This window comes from Myodes glareolus, chromosome 1, assembly GCF_982192425.1.
Source record: "Myodes glareolus chromosome 1, mMyoGla1.1, whole genome shotgun sequence".
Classification (NCBI taxonomy): Eukaryota; Metazoa; Chordata; class Mammalia; order Rodentia; family Cricetidae; genus Myodes; species Myodes glareolus.
In genome coordinates this window covers 7,881,891-7,901,999 of record NC_142026.1, presented here as the reverse complement: position 1 = coordinate 7,901,999, position 20,109 = coordinate 7,881,891, and the positions used below count along the sequence as shown (strand labels likewise).

Sequence of the window (20,109 nt, the reverse complement as noted above, 5' to 3'; positions counted from 1 at the left end):
TATTATCTTTGTTTGCCACATGGCTCGGTACCTTTCTCAGTGAGGCAGGTCACATCTTGCTTCTTCGGTGATCTGGGCAAAACTTCAGAGGAATGGGCTTCCTCCTTCCCAGAATTCTCCTGTTCTCATTGCCCCACCTCTACTTCTGTCTGGTTGTCTGGTTGATCTGCCTATACTTCCTGCCTGACCAATCGTAAAACATGATTGGCAGAATACAGACAATTCTTCTGCAGAGAACAATAATGGACAAGGAACTAATTGAGGCTAGCTGTCCGATAATAATGAATGGATGTTCTTCAGGTTGGCCTCTGATTCAGGAAAAAATTAGAAGGCTGACTACTAGGATTCAGTAGAGTGTTTGGGTGATAGGGTGGAATATAACAGTGGTTCTAAACTTGTAGTTGTAAGAAGCTCTTTGAGAATCTGATGGAAACCACTGATCTTCCACACATGGGAATCAGGATGTGGAGGTCAACATGGAAGGATGCAGCCTAGGTTTTCCCTGTAACTACTTCTGAACACACCCATAAAGATTTGCTACCCTGCAATTAGATTTCAAACAACAAAAAAAAAGAGCAACTTTTTAAGTATGGATATTTCAGTAGTTTTATAAATCTAAATTTCTTCAGCTATAAGAAATAAAGGATGGGCTGGAGAGACGGCTCAATCGTTAAGAGCACTCACTAGCTGTTTTTCCTGAAGTCCTGAATTCGAATCCCCTCAACCACATGGTGGGTCATTACCATCTATAATGGGATCTGATGCCCTCTTCTAGCATGCAGACATACATGCAGATAGAGCACTCATATGAATAAAATAGATAGATAGATAGATAGATAGATAGATAGATAGATAGATAGGCAGGCAGTAGATACACACACACACACACACACACACACACACACACACACAAATAGGTGAAATAAAGGGCAATCCACAAGAAGGATAAAGTCAGTATCCCTGCTCACATAGGCAGAACTCTATTCCTTCACAACACTCTAAGTTACTTTGATAATCTTTACTTGTTAGCAGTGTTCGACTTAACTACCACAGAGTAAAATGTTTCCTCATATTTCAGCTTCGTCAGACAATAGGAATTCTCATTAGTATAAGAAAGGCTAGTGAGAGGGAACTATGAGGGCAAGAACAGGTACAGACTCTTAAGTTCTCACATCACAAACAAAGACTATCAAGGTTGTAAACAACCAATCAGATCCACCTGAAAGCTATCCTCTTTCTGTTGGTAAGCCCTCTTCTCTATAGTCTTGCGAGTGACTCTCATAACCTTAAAGTTCTAAGGTCAGATTTTCATCTCACAGATTTGGAGCTAAAAGAAAATCTGAAGTACATTAAATCCACCTAATCTCTCTTCATAACCCTGTTCATAACCCTGACAGGTGAACATCCAGATTCAATGTAAACACCTCCAAAGTCAAGTGGCAGAATCTCACTACCCCTAACTATTGGACTTGACGCTTTTACATACAAAATTCCCACCTTTTCTTTCAGATAACTTAGGGACAATGACATTAACCCTTCATTTCTCCATTGGCCCTTGGCCAATACTTTCTTGGAACAAATTTTAGAAAATACAAAGTATGTTATATGCATATATGAAAATAGCACAATGAAATGCATTATTCTAGACAGATACTACACACTTATAAACCGCTACTGAACAGGGGCTGAAGAGATGGTTCAGTGGTTAGAGCACTAGCTGCTCTTCCAAAGAACCTGGGTTCAATTCCCAGCACCTACATGGTGGTTCACAACCATCCATAAATCTAGTTAAAGGAAACCCACTGGCCTCTTCTAGCTTCTACAGGCACCAGGCCCACATATGATACATATACATACATGCAGGCAAAACAACAATACACACAAAAAATGTAAATGGAAATGTTTATAAAGTATTGAACAGAAACTGAGGAGATAACTCAGCCTGCAAAGTGCTTGTCACACAAGCATGAGAATCTGAGTCCAGATTCCAAGCACTCATGTAAAGAAGTCTGGATGTAGCAGCACACGCCTGTAATCCCTGCAGTGAGGAAATAGAAACAGGAGGATCCTGGGACTTGTCAACCAGATATTCTAACAAAATCAGCAAGTTCCAGGTTCACCTTGTCTCAAAAAATAAAGTAAAGAACAATACTGAGTAAGACAGCCAATATTGACCTTTGGCCTTCTCCAAACACACACAAGATTTCATAAAAACATATGCCCCACACAACCCCCACACACGAAGTACTGAACAAACTGACTATAGACATGGCAAGTCCTGTAACAAAACCTAGGAGGATCTTCTTCCTGCTGGTATCACTTCAATATTGTGTACAATCATTCAAGCAAGCTACATAATTATATGTCAATATTAGTAGTAGCACTGCTGAACTCCTACACGTACCAAACACACTATGCTTTGCGTGTTTCCATACGAAAATAAAGCTCACAGTGGGCAGAATAGGAGGCTCAGTGGCCAGGGAGTAGAGACAATAGGGAAGTACTGGTTGAGGGTAGAATGTTTCAGTTATGAAAAGGAACCGAGATCTACTTTATACCATGATGAATGCAATATGGTAATGTGTAGTAGATATTTCAAAATTCCTAAGAAAGTAAAATTTGAAGGTTCTTGTCATTAAAAAAAAAAAATAGTTGGTTCCTGGGATGCCAGATGTTAACTGGTTTTACTGACTCATTGTTCCTTATATACAAATGTCACTGCATCACTTCATACCATATAACTCCCTAATACAAATGTGAAAAAATTTATGAATATATGAAAAAAGTCATAATGAAACCTATTATCTTATACTATTAATCTACACTAATAAGTGTTGGGCAATGACTATGGGAAGCAAAGCCCTATAGGGTAACTTAGAACATCCTCTGCCTACTAGCATCTAATAGACAATGATCGTTTTATCATTTTAAATAAGCAATAGATTATTATAAAGCTATTTCAGACTCCATAGCCTGTTAGGTAATCACTATACCACTGAGTTGTATCCTTAACTCAAGAGAACACTCTTAACATGATTCTCGTGTTATACTAGTTATTGTAAAGATCTTTGTTACTTTTCTTATTTTTTTTAAATTTTATATGCATTGGGTATTTTGTCTTCACTTCTGTCTGTGTGAGGGTGTCAGATTCCTCGGAACTGGAGTCATGGACCAGTTGTGAGCTGCCATGTGGGTGCTGGGAATTGAACCCAGGTCCTCTAGAAGAGCAGCCAGTGCTCTTAACCACTGGCCCATCACCTCTCTAGCCTCTAGCTATTTTTTTAACAAGTATGTAACTTTCTTTCAGATTTCTCATCACATGACGGCTACTGCTCACAACTTTTAAAATTTTTTAAAAGATTTAAAGCCAGACAGTTTCCAAGAGGAATCATGAGCTTTCCATGGCAGGTGTCCTCTTTACTCTCCAGGGAGCTACACTGAAGTCTCCAGCTCCACTCCTCACCAACACTGAGCTAGGCTTCCTTCCTAAAGTGTGTGTGCCGGCTTAGCAGCCCACCCTCTGCCTTAGGAATTCTATGATGAAACGCTACTTTTTTCAAACTTTTCAGGACATCCTTAACATTACAAGGGGTAAAACCACCAGCAAATGGCAAGTGTACTTTACACTCGGCTTTCAGCAAAATGGAACAGCTAGCATGCATGTTCAGAGGGCAGATGTCCTGTGGTGACAGAGTCTTCTACTGACCCCATCCCTGTCAGAAGCCTAAGCTCCTGGAACTGTGGCGGACGGTACAGTCTCCCAAGGTCAGATCTCCACACTGCCCTTCACACTCACCCAAAAGCTCACCTATGGGCAAATCTCCTTTCTCTCTCTCAGTGCCTTATTTTTTAAATAAGAAGCACCTTTTATTATCATGATTATCTTAACATTTTTATCACATCTTGATAATAGTTGACAATTATGAGAAATTTGTTGGGGGATGTAAATGTTTCAAATTATGAAAAAAACTTTTAGGTTCTATAAATTTTTATTATTTTTAGGTTCAAAGTAAAGAGTAGCAAAGAATTAGGCAAGCATTTCAGAAGCAATTCAGTTTCAGAGAGTTAAATGTTTAAAATTCAAATATTGGGTAAAACCATGGAATTAAGCACCATATTTATAATAAAGATGTTTTGATGATGATGATTATTATAATGAACTGCCATAATTACTTATTTTATTTTCTTTGAAAAAAATGGTACATTAGGTTCATTAGGTTTATACCTGAAATTAGCTTCTAATTGTATCTAATAATATATATCTCATCCTGCATTTTTAAAAAAGAGCAATCAATTCATGCTGCTATGTTACGTATTAGAAAAGGTTTGCTGTATCTTTCCTTTTACATCATGTTTTTGTGTTTTGGATGTTTTTTAATGTGGTCATTAGTATTTTTGAGTTCACAAACTAAAAAAAAATCAAATAAGACAGCTAAAGAATTTATTACAAAAGAACTCATTTCTCACTAGAGAAGACATTTTAAAATAAATGTAATGAACATAAATGAATAATTTCCCCCATCTACACTCAAGCAGAATAGCACAGGCAAAGAGGATTTGTGATGTTAAATGAAGAAAAGACAAAAAAACAGAGCAGAACGTCCATGTTATAAATGCAAAGAATTTCCACCTTGGAAGTTGCACATTATGGGAAGAACAGTCAGATACAGTTCCTTTTCAAGACTATATGCTTTAAACTGGGCATGGTAGTGCAAAGGGAGAAAATAAGAAATAAAAAGAATCAACCAAAAAAAAAGGTGTGGAGAGGAGTACGGGGTGAGGAGAACCAGAAACGGTGGAACAAAACCCACTCCAGATCCCTGCAGCCTTTTGGGACAGAGGAAGGCAGAGGACAGGCTGTATGAGATCCCAGGGCCCAGTTCCCGGCCTGTGTGGAGTGCAGGTGGTGCTGCCTCCTACCTTTTTGGTCGGCAGGGTGAGGGGGCACATGTGGGTACTTGGAGGGCTTCTTGATATGGAAGTTCACGTTGTCCAGCTCCACGTTCAGGCTGATAGAGGCGGCTGAGTCACTGTCCACTGTGGACTGGAAACTGCTGACTGAGGTGCGCTTGCTAGGACTGGCAGAGTCTTTTAGTGTGGGGAAGGGGGAAGGAATATAGGGAGAGGGGAGTAAAAACGGGTTTTATCAGGGCATTGGAGGAAAGGAAAAAATTTTAATACACAAGCCCAATGTGCAATACCAAAATGGATACAGTATTTTCACGTTCTTCTGGGTAGACTTAATAAATTTAAGCATGTTAAATTTAAAACGAATTTTTTAAAGAGGTTTTAAAGAGAAAATACACTGGAGGTTCTGCAGAGAGAGAGTCGATACCACAGTAGAGAGATAAGAAAGCTGCCTGCTGCAATATTAGCTCAAGAGTTACTTTTAAGCTGCTGCAAACTAGAGGCCATGGCAACATCCAGAAATGTCAGTTGACTAACAAGCTGCCTTCAGAAAATACTGTATCTAAGCAAGGATCACTACTATCACATGTTGACATCAAGTGGAAACCATAAGTCATCCACAAGACAATCATTTCACCCTTCCAGCACAGCAATAAGCCATAAACACTACAACATTAGAAAGTCAAACTTACTAGCCAAATTATCGTCGCCTTCTTCAGCAATCTGTTCTGTGTCACTATCATCAAACTTTATGTCTTTAAACCAGGATGGTTCAGAGTGTCCTTCCACAGAGTTCACCGAGTCGCTGTCTGGAGAAGGTGTTTCAGAAAACTCGGTACTCTGAAAGGACCAAAGCAAACCGAGCAACTGAGCCTGAGTGACAACATTAGCATATGATAAAGAAGTTGTGGCCTATACTTCTATAACTGTAACAACCCGATAAATTCACATAAAAATAACTAAATAACCAAAAGGAGGTGCAAAGCAGTAGTACCATATTGATAATCACACTGTTTATTTGTTTGTTTTTTATGCATACAATGTTCTGCTAGCATGTACACGCCAGGAGAGGATACCAGCTCTCATTACAGATGGTCGTGAGCCATCATTTGGTTGCTGGGAATTGAACTTAGGACCTCTGGAAAAGCAGCAGGTGCTCTTAACTTCTGAGCCACCTCTCCAGCCCGATAACCATACTCTTAAAATTATAATTTTCACTGCTGCAAAGCGAATGTAGCATTTCACAAATGAACATTTCTTTGGTATGTAGTTGGCAAGGTCTCACCTCATCCTTTAGTGCCAAGTGAAGATAGCATAAAATGTAGTCTAACCCTGGCAACTCTAACCCCCTAGAAAACAATCTGATTCTAACAAATTATAGCACACCACTCTATGAGGCTACTGGTCATTTCTAACTATGGGGCTTCCAATTTCAGTTTATAAATCTTGGTTCACAAGCTGCTCACAGTTTCACCATATGAATGTGTGTGTGTGTGTGTGTGTGTGTATTCTTTTACACAAACCAAAATTTAAAGAATTACATCTTTTCTAAAGAATTTATCTATAGCCAGGTGGTGGAGGCAAGTAGATTTCTGAGTTCAAGGCCAGCCTGGGTCTATAGTGAGTTCCAGAAAGCCAGGGATACACAGAGAAACCCTGTCTCAAAAAAACAAAACAAACAAACATAATTATCTATAAATAATTTTCATTCTTATGAATAAATTTTAGCATTAAATCGTTAGTGTACGATTTGTATAGAGTCAAAAATCTATCTCAATAGCTAATATCAAATTTTCAAATCACTTTGATTTCCGCCCTTAGTTCTAAAATCTCCCTCTTAGTCCTAAAGATAAAGAAAGTAAAAATGAAAATCACTAAAATTAAATGACAAGTAAAATAAGTACCAGAAGCCAAGTGTGAGCAAAGCCACAGCACACTAACAGTGCCTGATCCTAGACGAAGGTCATTCAGTGGAGGAGCACCTCCCTAGCACTGAGTCTGAGAGGTATTAGAAACAGAGTCTTTAGGCGATTCAACCACTTTTTATCCCTACTAATGAAAACAGAATTTCAAAACGAGCTACTACATTCTTATCAGAGTATCACTACCAATTACCTGCAACGGTCTATACAGTGCATACTCGTCCCTGAAAAGCTGGTCATGATGACTGACACAATCCAGCCAACGTCCATCAACCATTGCTTGTCCAATTGCTATCGCTTGTGCCCTAAATCGAGACCAAGAAAATTAAAATTTTAAAAAGTCATGCAGAGTAATGTATGTTGGGCACATAATAAAACACTTCTTTTTTTTAAGTTTTATTTCTAATCTAAGAGGAACTATCAAATGGTCTTTAGATAAAAGGGATAAGAAAGAACTACTTAAAACAAAGTCTACTAGGTACTATAGCAAAGGAGAAACTACTGGTAAGGTAGACCTAAAAACAAGCTTATTTTAATTTCAGTAAGCATGCACTGAGTACATAAGGCATTCACACTCATCTTTAACAAAGTAAAAAACACAGAGAATGGCATGGTTCCTATACTCAAACAACTTCCGGTCCTGATGAGAAAACAACACAAATATTAAAGAGATATGAAATACATGAATGAAATGGAAACAACGCACTATAGTATATGACATTTCACAAATTTATAAAGCACTTAGCCAACATTATTTTGTTCAATAGCCACAGCTTACTTACAATACTAAATCATTTCCCTACATTGGAACTAAGGGGTCCAAGTCTCAACGAGACTGAAAATTTTGACTAAAGACACAAAAGTAAAAAGACTTACAACCAAATTATAACCCAGAGGTTCCCTGCTTACCGCTATTTCTTTCTTATTCCTTCTCATGAGAGGAGACTCATCCGAGCAAGTATCAAGCGCTAAGAGACATCTTAACTTGAAAGGTGTGGTGGTTTGAATAGGAATGACCCCCACAGACTCATGTGTTTGAAAGCTTGGCGCATAGAAGTGGCACTATTAGGAGGTGTGGCCTTTGGAGAAAGTGTCACTGTGGGGGTGGGCTTTGAGGTCTCAGATGCTCAAGCTACACCCTGTGTGGTACACAGTCTCCTCCAGCTGCCTGCAGATTAAGATGTAAAACTCAGCTCCTTCTGCCGTATCACATCTGCATGAATGCCACACTTCTTGCCAAGGTAGTGGACTAAATCTCGGAAACTATAAACTCAATCAAATGTTTTCCTTTATAAGAAGAGTTGCCACAGTCATGATGTGTCTTCACAGAACAGTGACTGAGACAGTTCCCATATGTTACACATGTTACAACATCCTAGTTGATGGTAGTGTTTGGGGGATTTAAAAGATGAAGCTTTGCTGGAGGAATTATGCTAATGGAGGCCAACTTTCAGGGTGAAAACCTCTTGCCCTTCTACTGTGGTTCAAGATGTGAGCTCTAAGCATCCTGTTCCTGTCGCCATGCCTGCTGCCTGCTGCAATGCTACGCTGCTGTCCTGTTTAGGACTTTGTTTTGTTTTCTGCTTGTTTTTGTTTTTCCTTACTAGAATGCCCCCACTAGAATGGCCTGTGGTCAAACCTCTGGAGCATTTTCTAGATTAATGACTGAAATGGAAAGGCCCAACAAACTGCAGGTGCTCCCACCCCTTGGCAGGTGGTAGCAGGTATGTAATAAAGGAGGCTAAGCAAGCCTTAGAGAGCAAGCCAGTAAGCAGCATTCCTCCAAGGCTTCTGCTTCAGTTCCTGCCTCCACACCGTTGCTTGAATTCCTGTGCTGACTTCCCTCAGTGATGGAGTGTGACCTGAATGTTGTAAGCTGAAACAAACCCTTTCTTCCTCCAGGAGCCTGTGGTCATGGTGTTGTGTTGTGTTTTTATTTTTTTTTCATTTTGAGATTATAATTACATCATTTCTCCCTCCCCTTTCCTCCTCCAAGCCTTCCCATATACCCTCCTTGCTCTTTTTCAAAATCATGACCCCTTTTTTTAATAGTTGTCATTACATATATGTAAGGTGTTTGACCATAGCAGCAGAAATTCTAACTAAGATACCCATTATTATGTACTTTAACTCTCTGTAACCTTAAGCCAAAATAAATTCTTTCTTCTATAAATTTCCTTGGACATAGTATAATATCACAGCAACAGAAAAGTAGCTAACCCAAAAAAACCAGCAGATCCTGTTTGTTATATGTGATCTCTGAGACAGACTAGGTCCCTCCAAAAATGAGTTACAGACTCAATTCTCAATCCAGGTTGCAATGTCTAGATTACAGAATAGTGACAAGAAAATCCTTTGACCTTAGACTCCAGCTACATTCTCCTATTCAGCTTTGCTAGGGAGCCATATGAAGAACTACTGCATATTTCAGGTTCTGTGTGTTTGTGTGCACATGGGTGCTCACACGGTGAAGCGAGTAACTGAATCAACAGGAAGTGTCTTCCTCAATTGATATCCACCTATCTTTTGACACGGGTATCTCACTAAATTTGGAGTTCATCAATTACACTTAGACCAGCTGAACCTCTGGCTTCTGCCTCCCCAAGCTGGGTTACAGGAGTACATTGTTACACCCAGTTTTTCCCATGGGGCTTTTCACCATATTAGTCCTCCTCTTATAGCATGTGGGTTTGGTTAATCCAACACAGGTCTTCCGGCTTGGGAACAAGTGCCTTCACCCACTGATTCATCTCACCAGCTCCAAGTCCTTGTTTCTAAGTATAGTAAATTGAACCCAAATCAGGTTCCTTGCAAACATTCTCATCAGATAAAGGAAGTTGAAGAGCTTGTTCCTCAAACCATCAAATCCATAAAACATCACCATAACTCGCAAAAGAGACCCTTACATCTTCAAATATACATCCTAGTCATTAATAAACAATAAACTAATGAATAATTTCAAAACATTTTAAAATTATAATACCTTGTAGCAATGTGTCCATTTCTGATTAGCCAGTTGACTAATTCCTTTCCGACAATGCAGTTGGGATGTGTTCTCAGCCAGTACCGGTGATCCTGAAATTCCATCCCGCTGCTGTGATGGCAGATTTTTTTCCACAGATCTTTTAACTGGACACTGTCCTGCAATCACATCAAAAGTAATCAGTTATCCCTGAAAGGGGTACTGGGTACCTGTTCAGAGGCTTTCCTATGATTGAGATCTCAAAAGGAATCTCAGTTTGGAGTTCTTCACAGCTGCTAACTATGATAAGTTATTCAATATAAATGGCACATGCATGGAAACAGCCTGAATTTGACACATTTGGGCTTTTTTTTCTCTTCAAAACAAAATATTCCAAATGTTCCTTCTTTTTCAGTCAATGGCACATATTACTTGTCTCTTAGTTAAGCACACAATACATTCTATGGAGACAAATCAAGGTAGACAAAGATGACAGTCAATTACACTAACCTAGTTAGAGTAGCCTCCACTCCACAGATTCTAGATGTCCTCCCATTATTCTCAACTGACCAGTAAATGTTTCTAAAGAAAAGTCTTTGCTGAATAACTTCCTACTCAAGAAAACTTTCAAAGAAGTTCATGAACTACAAGTTCAAATGTAAATATGTAAGGACAGATGTTGGAACTAGTTCCAAAATATGGAGAGGTGAGAGAATTCTGAGTGCTTATGGGAAAACTCCAAGAAAACAAGGCAAGAGTCTTGTGACCGTAGTTTCTTCAAAACATGGAATTGCTCCTGGAATGTGTTTTTATGCTCCTCTCAGGTATAGCAGATAGAAGTTTAACTCAGATTATTCATCATAACTGGCTACTGTTATTTATTTATATGCTTATGAGACTTGATCTCCACGTGTGGCTTGCTCTGAGTGCACATATCTCATGTGACTCCTCCTACCCTCAGAATATAAATTCGTCTGATGCTCTGAATAAAACTGGCAATTGCATGAGACTTTAACCTGCCTCATTTTATCAGCTCTATTCTCTCAAGTCCCACCGCCAGGTAGAGAGGTAAAAAAGTGGCGCCAGGAACAGGAACTGAAATAGGCTATGAGATTTAAAAAAAAAAAAAAAAGCAGGGAGACTCACAGAAGGTGAGTGCGAATAATGGGGCAGAAACCAGAGCAGGCTTCTCTAGAAGGGAAGATGGCATGGACAATCTTTGCATATGATTTTGAGAAGAAAAGAACTAGAGCAATTTGAATCTAGACTAAAAAGAGCATTTGTGTATCACGTAGGTCTTTCACCTCCTTTAAGCTTACTTACTTTCCCCACTACATTCCAGCCCAAGATAAACCTTTGGAATGGATTTATTCACACCAAATGCTTACCTTACTCCTCTTTCCCTCAATTAATAAATCAGGGGAGAACCCAATGTCAGCAATTGTATGCATTTATAGATTTGATCCTTGTTGTATTATATTACCCTTAACTTAACACTCAGGTTTTTTGGGTTGGTTTTTTTGTTTTTGTTTTTTTGTTTGTTGGTTGGTCGGTTGATTTTCAAGACAGAGCTTCTCTGTAGCTTTGGAACCTGTCCTGGAACTAGCTCTTGTAGACCAGGCTGGCCTTGAACTCAGAGAGATCCACCTGCCTCTGTCTCTGTACTGGAATTAACAGCATGAGCCACCACTAACAGTCAGTTGGGAAGGGATATGCAGATAGAGCCTTATTTGCCCCCACAAGGGCAGACAGAACCTCTAATGCTATGGTCAATATCTCCTTTTGCCCTTTAGCTGGAAATTTGCTGTATATATCTGCTTTGACCTGTGCATCTTCAGAGAGTGCCTCTGAACACTTATGTTTCTCATCCTTCTTTGCATCAACTCAGATAGAATTAATGGATTCAGTTCCTGTTATCTTTACTAATGACTTCGTGTTTATGCTTGGACCTTGGGATCATCATAAACTCCTTCATTCATCTAAAGACAGAACTGAGTTTAATTTTTCTTTGGGATTTAAATCACTTCCTATTTGCATACGACATCATAACATTTGTGTTCCTAGTAAAAGGCAAACAATATGGACTTAAATTCTACAAAGGTCCGGAACTACTGATCATATGTGTCTCTTTCCAAGCTATTCTCTAGTTTTTCTCATCACTATAATAATGTAACCAATAGTACCAGACATAGTTTGGATCCCTGTGTTGGTGGCAGAGTATTACACAGAATGCTAGATTTAACTACAACATCTCAAGTCAAAAGCATTCTGGATATCCTACTAATAAAAAATTAAAAAGAGGGAGACGTCAGAACATGGTCATTTGTTGGCTCCCTTCTCCCAGGCCCTATCACTTCTAAAATGGTAAACAGACAGACTGAATGGATTGCTTCCCAATGGTAAATCAAAATAACCGTCATCTAACTAGTACTGATTCCAACTTAAATTTTATCTCAACAAATAAATTCTTATTGTCCATGGAAAATGCTTTTATCCTAAATCTATACCTTTGTAATATCACATTCTGCCTAACAAAAGTAATTTCAAGCCCTTGAAGACTTCCTGCTCCCTCAACTGCTAACAATCTTCCTATTTTATTTCTCTATAATATATACCTGTGTTATACATTTGATACATTTTTATTATTAAAGTAGTATTTCAAAGCTGGGCACAGTGGTATGTACCTTTTAACCCCAGCATTTGGAAGGCAGAAGCAGGCAGATCTCTGTGAATTCAAGGACACTCTCATCTATATAGAGAAAACTGAGGCAACACAGAGAGGTCATGTCTCAAACACAATAAAATTATAAAATAAAATATTACTTCTTTCACTAGTAAAAATATTCCCACTGATATCATTTTTGTCTTTTGAATTAACCTCTTTAAGACAAAAGACTTATCTTTCATATCTTTGAATTGTTCTTAGAATTAGGCAAATGTTTTATATATACATAAACTGAAAAAAGAACCAATTATTATGTCATATAAACAGTTGAAATTAAAGTTTCTCAGAGTTTTCCATGTATATAAGAATGATGTTTCAAAGTTTAAGCAAACTACAATCTAACTTCAATTCTTATATTAGATAAATGATTTTGTCAAATGAAAGGGGGGAGAAAACAGTAATACATGAGTATGAAAGAGTATTTACCCAGTTTCTCAGTTGATGCTAGTAAATTAAAGGTTAAGCTAATTAATTCTCTGTTTAATTGATAAACTTTATTTTTTTAGAGCAACATCCCACTTATCTCAAGCGAGCCTCCAACACAAGACTCTCCTGCCTCAGCCTTCCCAGTACAGGATTTACAGGCATGCATATCAAGCCCAGCTGACACATATGGATTTCTTTATGGGAATAAAAAGTCATCACTCTTTATGCTCAAAACTAGCAACAGGTTAGATGCTGGACTGGTACCAGAAGAATTTTGCGTTCATCCTCAGTAGTCTCTGTTCTAACATAGGTTCGGTTAGCCTGGGGACTGACAGATGTCTCATATGAAGGAACCATAGGAGAACCAGATCGATCCAGTGACAGATTAGTAATGCTGGCTGATCTGGAAATAAAAACAAAAAGTAAAATCACAATTTGAAGTTCACCTGCGAATGGAGTTATGTGAAATTCATACTCAGATGTTTAGGTGCTATTGCTAGAGGAACAATAGGGAAGGACACCAGAAACAATTGTTTGAACAAAAAAATTTGAACAGTTTTAAATACTATAGGAAACAATCATACAGTTAGCATATTAGTATTTCAAAGGAAGCACACAAACTCTGCTTGTAAAAAATACTGGAAATTCATTTTTATAACTGAGAAAAATAAGAAATAACAATTACATACAATAACCTTGCGTATCTGGGTTAAACGCAGTATGGCATGCATGCCAAATCCAGCCTGCCCTTGTTTTTCTATCACCCAGAAATTAGAAGAATCAGTTTTAGAGTTGAACATCCTGCAATGAATCTGATAATAGGAATACTACACATGACCTGAATTACAGCAGCCTCAAGAACAAATTATTTTCCTTCTCATTAGTAAGGCTATATTTGAAATACTGTACTCAAATAATATTATACAGGCCAGGTGGTGGTGGCACATGGCTTTAACCCCAGCACTTGGGAAGCAGAGGCAGGAAGATCTCTGAGTTTGAGGTCAGTTTGGTTTACAAAGTGAGTTCCAGGAGAGAGAGTGCTACTCGGAGAAATCCTGTCTCTCAGAAAACCAACACACACACACACACACACACACACACACACGTATTTCTTCAGTAAAAAAAAAAAGTTACAGGAACTGTGTTTCCTCTTCTTCTGCAAGTATTCTCATGATCTTTAACTTTGCTTCTGTGCACATATCATGTGACTTATAAACAGAATATCATAACACCAAGCTTTTATGTATTTTTTAATTTAACTGAAATTTTAGTCATCGTCTACAACAAAAACAAAAATAAAATCTAACTTTAGCTTTAACAGAAGAGATGAAAAGAAACTTCACTTGACACTACACAACTCATTTCTGGGGTAACCTATACATTTTTTTACTTAATCCTCATACATTCTATGGAGTAGCTCCACTTTACAGGTTAGGGAAAAAAATTTAAGAACCAGGAGCCAGCGGGGTGGCTCAGGTGATAGGGGTCTTTGCCACCGAACCTGCTGATCTGAATTCAAACCTTGGATCCCACATGGTAGAATAGGAATGTCCACACATACTGTGACCTGTGCATGCACGCATGCGCGCGCGTTTCCCCCCCACACACAAATAATAATAATAATAAATATATAAATGATAAAATTTGGGGTTTGGTTTTGTTTTGTTTGATTTTTTTCAAGACAGAGTTTCTCTATTTGTCCTGGAACTTGCTTTGTAGACCAGATTGGCCTTCAACTCAGAGATATGTCTGCCTCTGCCTGCCAAGAGCAGGATTAAAGGCGTGCACTACCATCTACTAAATGTAAAACAATCTTTAACTCAAGTGATGAAAAGAGCCACTTGTTTCTCTTCGCCACTCAGCCCCAAAATAAACACACAGAAACTATATTATTCAAATCACTGCTTGGCCCATTAGCTCTAGCTTCTTATTGGCTAACTTTTAGATCTTAATTTAATCCATCTCTATTAATCTGTGTATCACCATGTGGCTGTGGCTTACCAGATAAAGTTCCATCCATCTGTCTCCAGCAGGGCTACATGGCTTCTCCCTAACTCTCCTTTGTCCCAGCACTCAGTCTAGCTTTCCCTGCCTACCTAAGTTCTGCCTTGCTGTAGGTCCAAAGCAGTTTCTTTATTAATTAATGGTACAGAGGGAAATCCCACATCATTCATGAATTAGGTATAAAGAAATTTATCTAAAGTCAGTTCACTAATACTAAGAAGTGTCAGCCAAAACCCTAAGTTTCAAGAGGAAATTCACCCTCTGTGCAGTATAAACACAAAAATATTTTAAAATAAATCATTCAAAGACTTAGCAGAGTTAGTTAATAATAATCAATTACTTGCTTCTTGACACTTTCTTTTAGTGAAAGACTGTGGCTGTATCTCAGTCAACTAATTCAAGTCTCCTCCTCAGTGTGTGCATTCACTCATGCTGCCTGATTCTCTAACATTGCAAAAAAATCCCTGCGTGCACTCTAATAAAGCAGCATCAAGAAGAAAAGAAAATTAGGGTTTTTTTTTTTTTTTGCTGTCAAAAGCTTTAGCAAATAAGCTATGACAAGAATGCTGACTAAACTTTATTAAGACGGCATATACTGACGCAATTCTATCTGGCCTGAAGACCTTGTCGATCCACGTCTTCAACCCAAAGCCCAGGGAGACACACAAACCAGCAAAGCTGTTTCTGCACATGCCGACAAGGGGACTGCGAATATCTTACCTTTTAAAACCTGGCTCTGCTATACATCCTTCTGTTCATTCCCTCCTTACAGTGAAACTCCCATCCTCAATTCTTCCTTTTTCTCTTTTTGATGACAAACAACCCACCGAGATGGTCTATTATGGTCACCGGTGTTGTTCGAAACCCAATGCTCAGCTTTAACTCATCTTAGGTAACACAGCTGCAGTAAATTCCTCCCTTGCTCAACACCTTTGCTCATGGCTGCTGATACAAAAGGCCTCCTGGCGTTTCTCTCTCTCACCTCACTGGTCTCTCCATCTCAGTCTCCTCTTCCAGTTCCTCTTCACTTCCCCACCCCTTCTCTCCCATTCACTTTCCTGGTGAGCTATGCCATTAAACCATTCACACGATGACAATGCTGAGATCTCTGTCTCTAGCCAGTACTTCTCCTCTAACCCATCTGTGTGTTTACTTGACATCTCTCTTGGATATCTAGATGATATATCAAATTCAACATGTCTAAAATCAAACTGTTACATGGCTCCACCCTCCACTGCATTTCAATAAATGCTAATACCACACTTAAGCTGCTCAGGTCAAAAAACCCTTAGTCATCTTTGATGTCCTTTCTGGTTTAGCCTACATTGTATTTATTAGCAAGTCCTATTTACACATACCACCAAAACATATGCAGAACTTGTCCTTTACTAGTTTAATCACACCCCTCACCCCACTTATATGCTGTTCTCCAACCTGGGCTGCTGCTTCTCCTCCGATATACTCACTACAGAAGTCAGACTCCTTTTAAAAATTAAATCAGAACATTGCATGCTCCAAATTCCCCCTTTCAACTTTCCAACAAGAGAAAGTTTTCATAGGTTAGAATGTCACCTAATAATTACAGAAGGACTGATTTAGTTAGGAAAAAATACCATTTTATAGCCTTAGAGCAATAGTCAGAAAGCTAAAACTACTGACTGAACCAATGCAACCTCAAAGTATCCCCCACATATCTCTTCTAAATGACAAAGGGAAAACTGGTAAACTAAGACATAATCTTAGCAAAACCGTAAGTCAATGCGACCAATGACACAAACAGAACTGTACCCATTCTTGTAGGACAGAATGAAAAGTACACAAAACTTTCAAGAAGGAAGGAAGGATAAAAATTATACCATAAATCCAATCCAAGAAGCATATGACAAGCACAAATCAGTGGACATCCTACTAAATAACTGGCTATCTCTTTACAAATCGATTATCAGGAAAATAAAGGAATTATTACATAGTAAAGTAGACCAAAAGAAATGACAATCAAATGTAATAAATGAACCTAGTGTAGCGCCCACCTTCTTTAATTTGTCTTGATCTCATAGAGGATCACATAATTAAATCTTGGGGTCCTGAAAAATCTGGCAAACATGAAAATTTTCTGAATATACAACAACCAAAACTTAATTCAAAATCAAATTTATAATGAATCCAAGATGTTTCTAGCAGCCATCACTCAGCACCCACATGACTGTTCCAGAGGATCTGACACCCCCTTCTGATCGCCCATGGGCACTGCATGAATGTGGTACACTGACATATATGAAGGTAGAACATACATACACATAAAATAAAAATTAAAAAATCTTTTTTAAAAAAAGAGTTGTCTAAAAACACATTCAGAGTCAGCACAATCTTGAAAGCAAAGTGAATTACACTGCAGATGCTGACTCTAAAGACCGTAAGGACAACAAAATAAAAACCCAGCAAACCCTGAACACACTGTTATATAAGAAGACAAACAAAAGTTAGAGAACTGACACTGCCTGAATTCAAGACTTACTACACAACTACATCTATCAGGACCATAAAGCATGGGGAAACAAAAAAACAAACATGTCAGTAAAGCACAACAGAGTTCAAGACCCTCAAAATACATTCAAATGACCTCTGATAAAGAAGCAAAGGCAAAAAAAGAGCAAAGAGGATTTTTTTCAGTAAATGATACTGAATCAAATGGATCAACATATACAAAAAGAAATATAAAGTTATGCCCATCACAAAAAAATAACTTAAACTGGATCACAAATCAAAACATAAAATGGAAGACTATATAACACAGAAGAAAACCTAGATGCCATGAATATAGTAATAGCTACTTAGACATAACACCAAAGGCACACTCCAATTAAAATTAAGTACTTGTGCTCCATAGACAATGTCAAAAAATGAAAAGACCAGCCACCACTGAAAAGTATTTGCAAATGATACATTTAATAAAGATTTGTTTTGTTTTGTTTTGTTTGAGACAGAGTTTCTCTGTGTAGTCTTGGCTATCCTTAAACTCAGAGATCCACCAGCCTCTGCCTCCAGAGTGCTGGGATTAAAGGTGTGAGCTACCACCGCCCTACATGCCTCACTTTCTCACATCCTTACGGCCATTATACTAACTAGAAAACAGAAGATAGGTTTATACATATATACATGTATATATGTATAAAACCTCTTACAACTCAACAGTGAAAAAAATAAACAATGTAACCACAAAATGTACTCCTTTTACAAAGAAGACACATGCAAGGTAAATAATCAAATGAAAAAAAAATGTTTAATTCTTATCAGGAAATGGAAACTTCATTACAAAACACTGGCAACACCAATGCTGGAAATGGTGCAGTAGAAGAGGAACTCCCCTGCACTGCCTATAGGAATGAAAAACAGCAATGCCAGTTCTAGAAGAAACTTTGGTAATCCCCTGCAAAATTAAACATGTTCTTTCTATATGATCCCACAATCATGCTTTCTGGTATTTACCCAAATGAACTTAAAACTACATCCACACATAACAACGAAACGACACAGAGCTGAGTGTGGTGGTGTGCACCTTTAGTCTCAGCACTAGAAGTTAGGAACACGTAGCTCTCTGTGAGTTCCAGGTCAGATAGAGCAACATAATAAGCCAAGTCTCACTTTAAAAAAAAAATTGCACACAGATGTTCACAGTCTTCTATATAACTGCCAAAACATGGAATTTACCCAGATGTCTTTCAGAAGGTGAAGTCATAAATTATGGTACATCTAGAAACTAAAATATTGCTTAGCAACAAAGAAAAGTATGCAGTAAGTCATGAAGAGATAGAAGAAACTTAAGTGCACATTACCACTGAAAGAAATCATTATTTCTATGTACATGCTGCATGATTCCAAGTTTCTGTTTAATTTTGCTATGAAGCCAAAACTGCTACTAAAAAAACAAAGAAGAATTCTCAGCTGGTGTAAGCAGTTCTTGCCTACAATCCCAGCACTCAACGAGTTAAGCGAGGACTGTAAGTTAGAAGCCAGTCTGGGAACACAGTGAGTCCGAGGCCAACAAGATCCTGTCTCAAACATAAAACATTTCTTGAACTTATTTACCAAAAAAAACTAAAAAACGATGGCATTACTCTTTAATGGTTTCTTGAAAAGTATTATATAAGATGTGTCAAAATAAACAGACAAAATATAAGTATGTCTTAATGGAAAATATATGGACATTTATTTCCATATTCTTAAAAGACTTTTACAATTTTCAATTTTACACAGCAATTGAATATTTTTTTACTTTCAATACTCCTCATCTGAGACCAGATTAAAATGCCCTGACCACTCATCCATCCTGAGACAGTCTACTGCAGCACACAGGACCTCTCATACTCCTACCAGGTGTGGTCCCCCTTGAGCATCTGCCATTCTGTTTCCCTGGTACACATTTTCACAGAATGCCTACATGCCTCACTAAACCAGAAGACAGAAGAAGGTCTCAATATCTGCGATCATCAAGGAATAGCTGAAAGAGAAACTACCAGACGAAGGAAGGACACAATCGCACCTGTTTGTCTGTTCTCATTTGTATGGACATAAACACAAACCAGAGCAGCTTTACTGGGCGCTTACCTGTTCCGAGCAGGAGACTTCCCTGCGTCCTCTTGAACAGAGACGAGTCTTGTCGGAAGAGCACTGTTTGAGGAGTCTGGATGAATCAAGCTATGAAGAAAATGAAAACACTGGGGTCATTTGGGGCTGCAAGCAGATGCTTTCAAATTTTGAAGCAAATTATTTTTCCCTGCAACAATGAGATTATATATACTTCATTTTTGTCCTTTTCATTTATTTGAGGCAAAAAGTGCAGTTTCACTGGGCAGTGGTGGTACACACATTTAATCCAGCACTCAAGAGACAGAAAAGGCTATTCTGGCCTACATATTGAGTTCCAGAAAGCTAGGGCTACACAGAAACCTTATCTTAAAAAAAAAAAAAAAAGCACAGTTTCATCTGTAATATCAAATACTGATGTTTTAAATGCACTGAATATCAATAAAACACCAAATCTGATTGGATAGGTGATTTATAAAACTCATTTCCATACCACATATAGAAAGTGATGAAAAGTGATTTGTGTTTAAAAAAAAAAATCTGTGTTCCAAAATTCTATTATCTGTCCCACAACCCAC

At 38.2% G+C, this 20,109-nt stretch overlaps 1 protein-coding gene across 7 annotated transcripts in view; it reads right to left on the bottom strand.

Annotated features, from left to right (window-relative positions):
- Pikfyve (phosphoinositide kinase, FYVE-type zinc finger containing) overlaps window positions 1-20,109 on the bottom strand; it is an 85,106-nt gene that overhangs the window by 49,075 nt on the left and 15,922 nt on the right. For 5 of the 7 annotated variants that reach the window (XM_085698920.2, XM_085698897.2, XM_085698907.2 and 2 more), the window contains 6 exons: window positions 19,553-19,642; window positions 13,208-13,346; window positions 9,814-9,971; window positions 7,024-7,135; window positions 5,601-5,748; window positions 4,921-5,088 (listed from right to left, as the gene is read on the bottom strand). In XM_085698920.2, coding sequence (XP_085555046.2) covers window positions 4,921-5,088; window positions 5,601-5,748; window positions 7,024-7,135; window positions 9,814-9,971; window positions 13,208-13,346; window positions 19,553-19,642 — 815 coding nt within the window. The remainder of the gene's footprint in view (window positions 1-4,920; window positions 5,089-5,600; window positions 5,749-7,023; window positions 7,136-9,813; window positions 9,972-13,207; window positions 13,347-19,552; window positions 19,643-20,109) is intronic. The other 2 variants (XM_085698925.2, XM_085698932.2) reach the window with 1 other exon arrangement.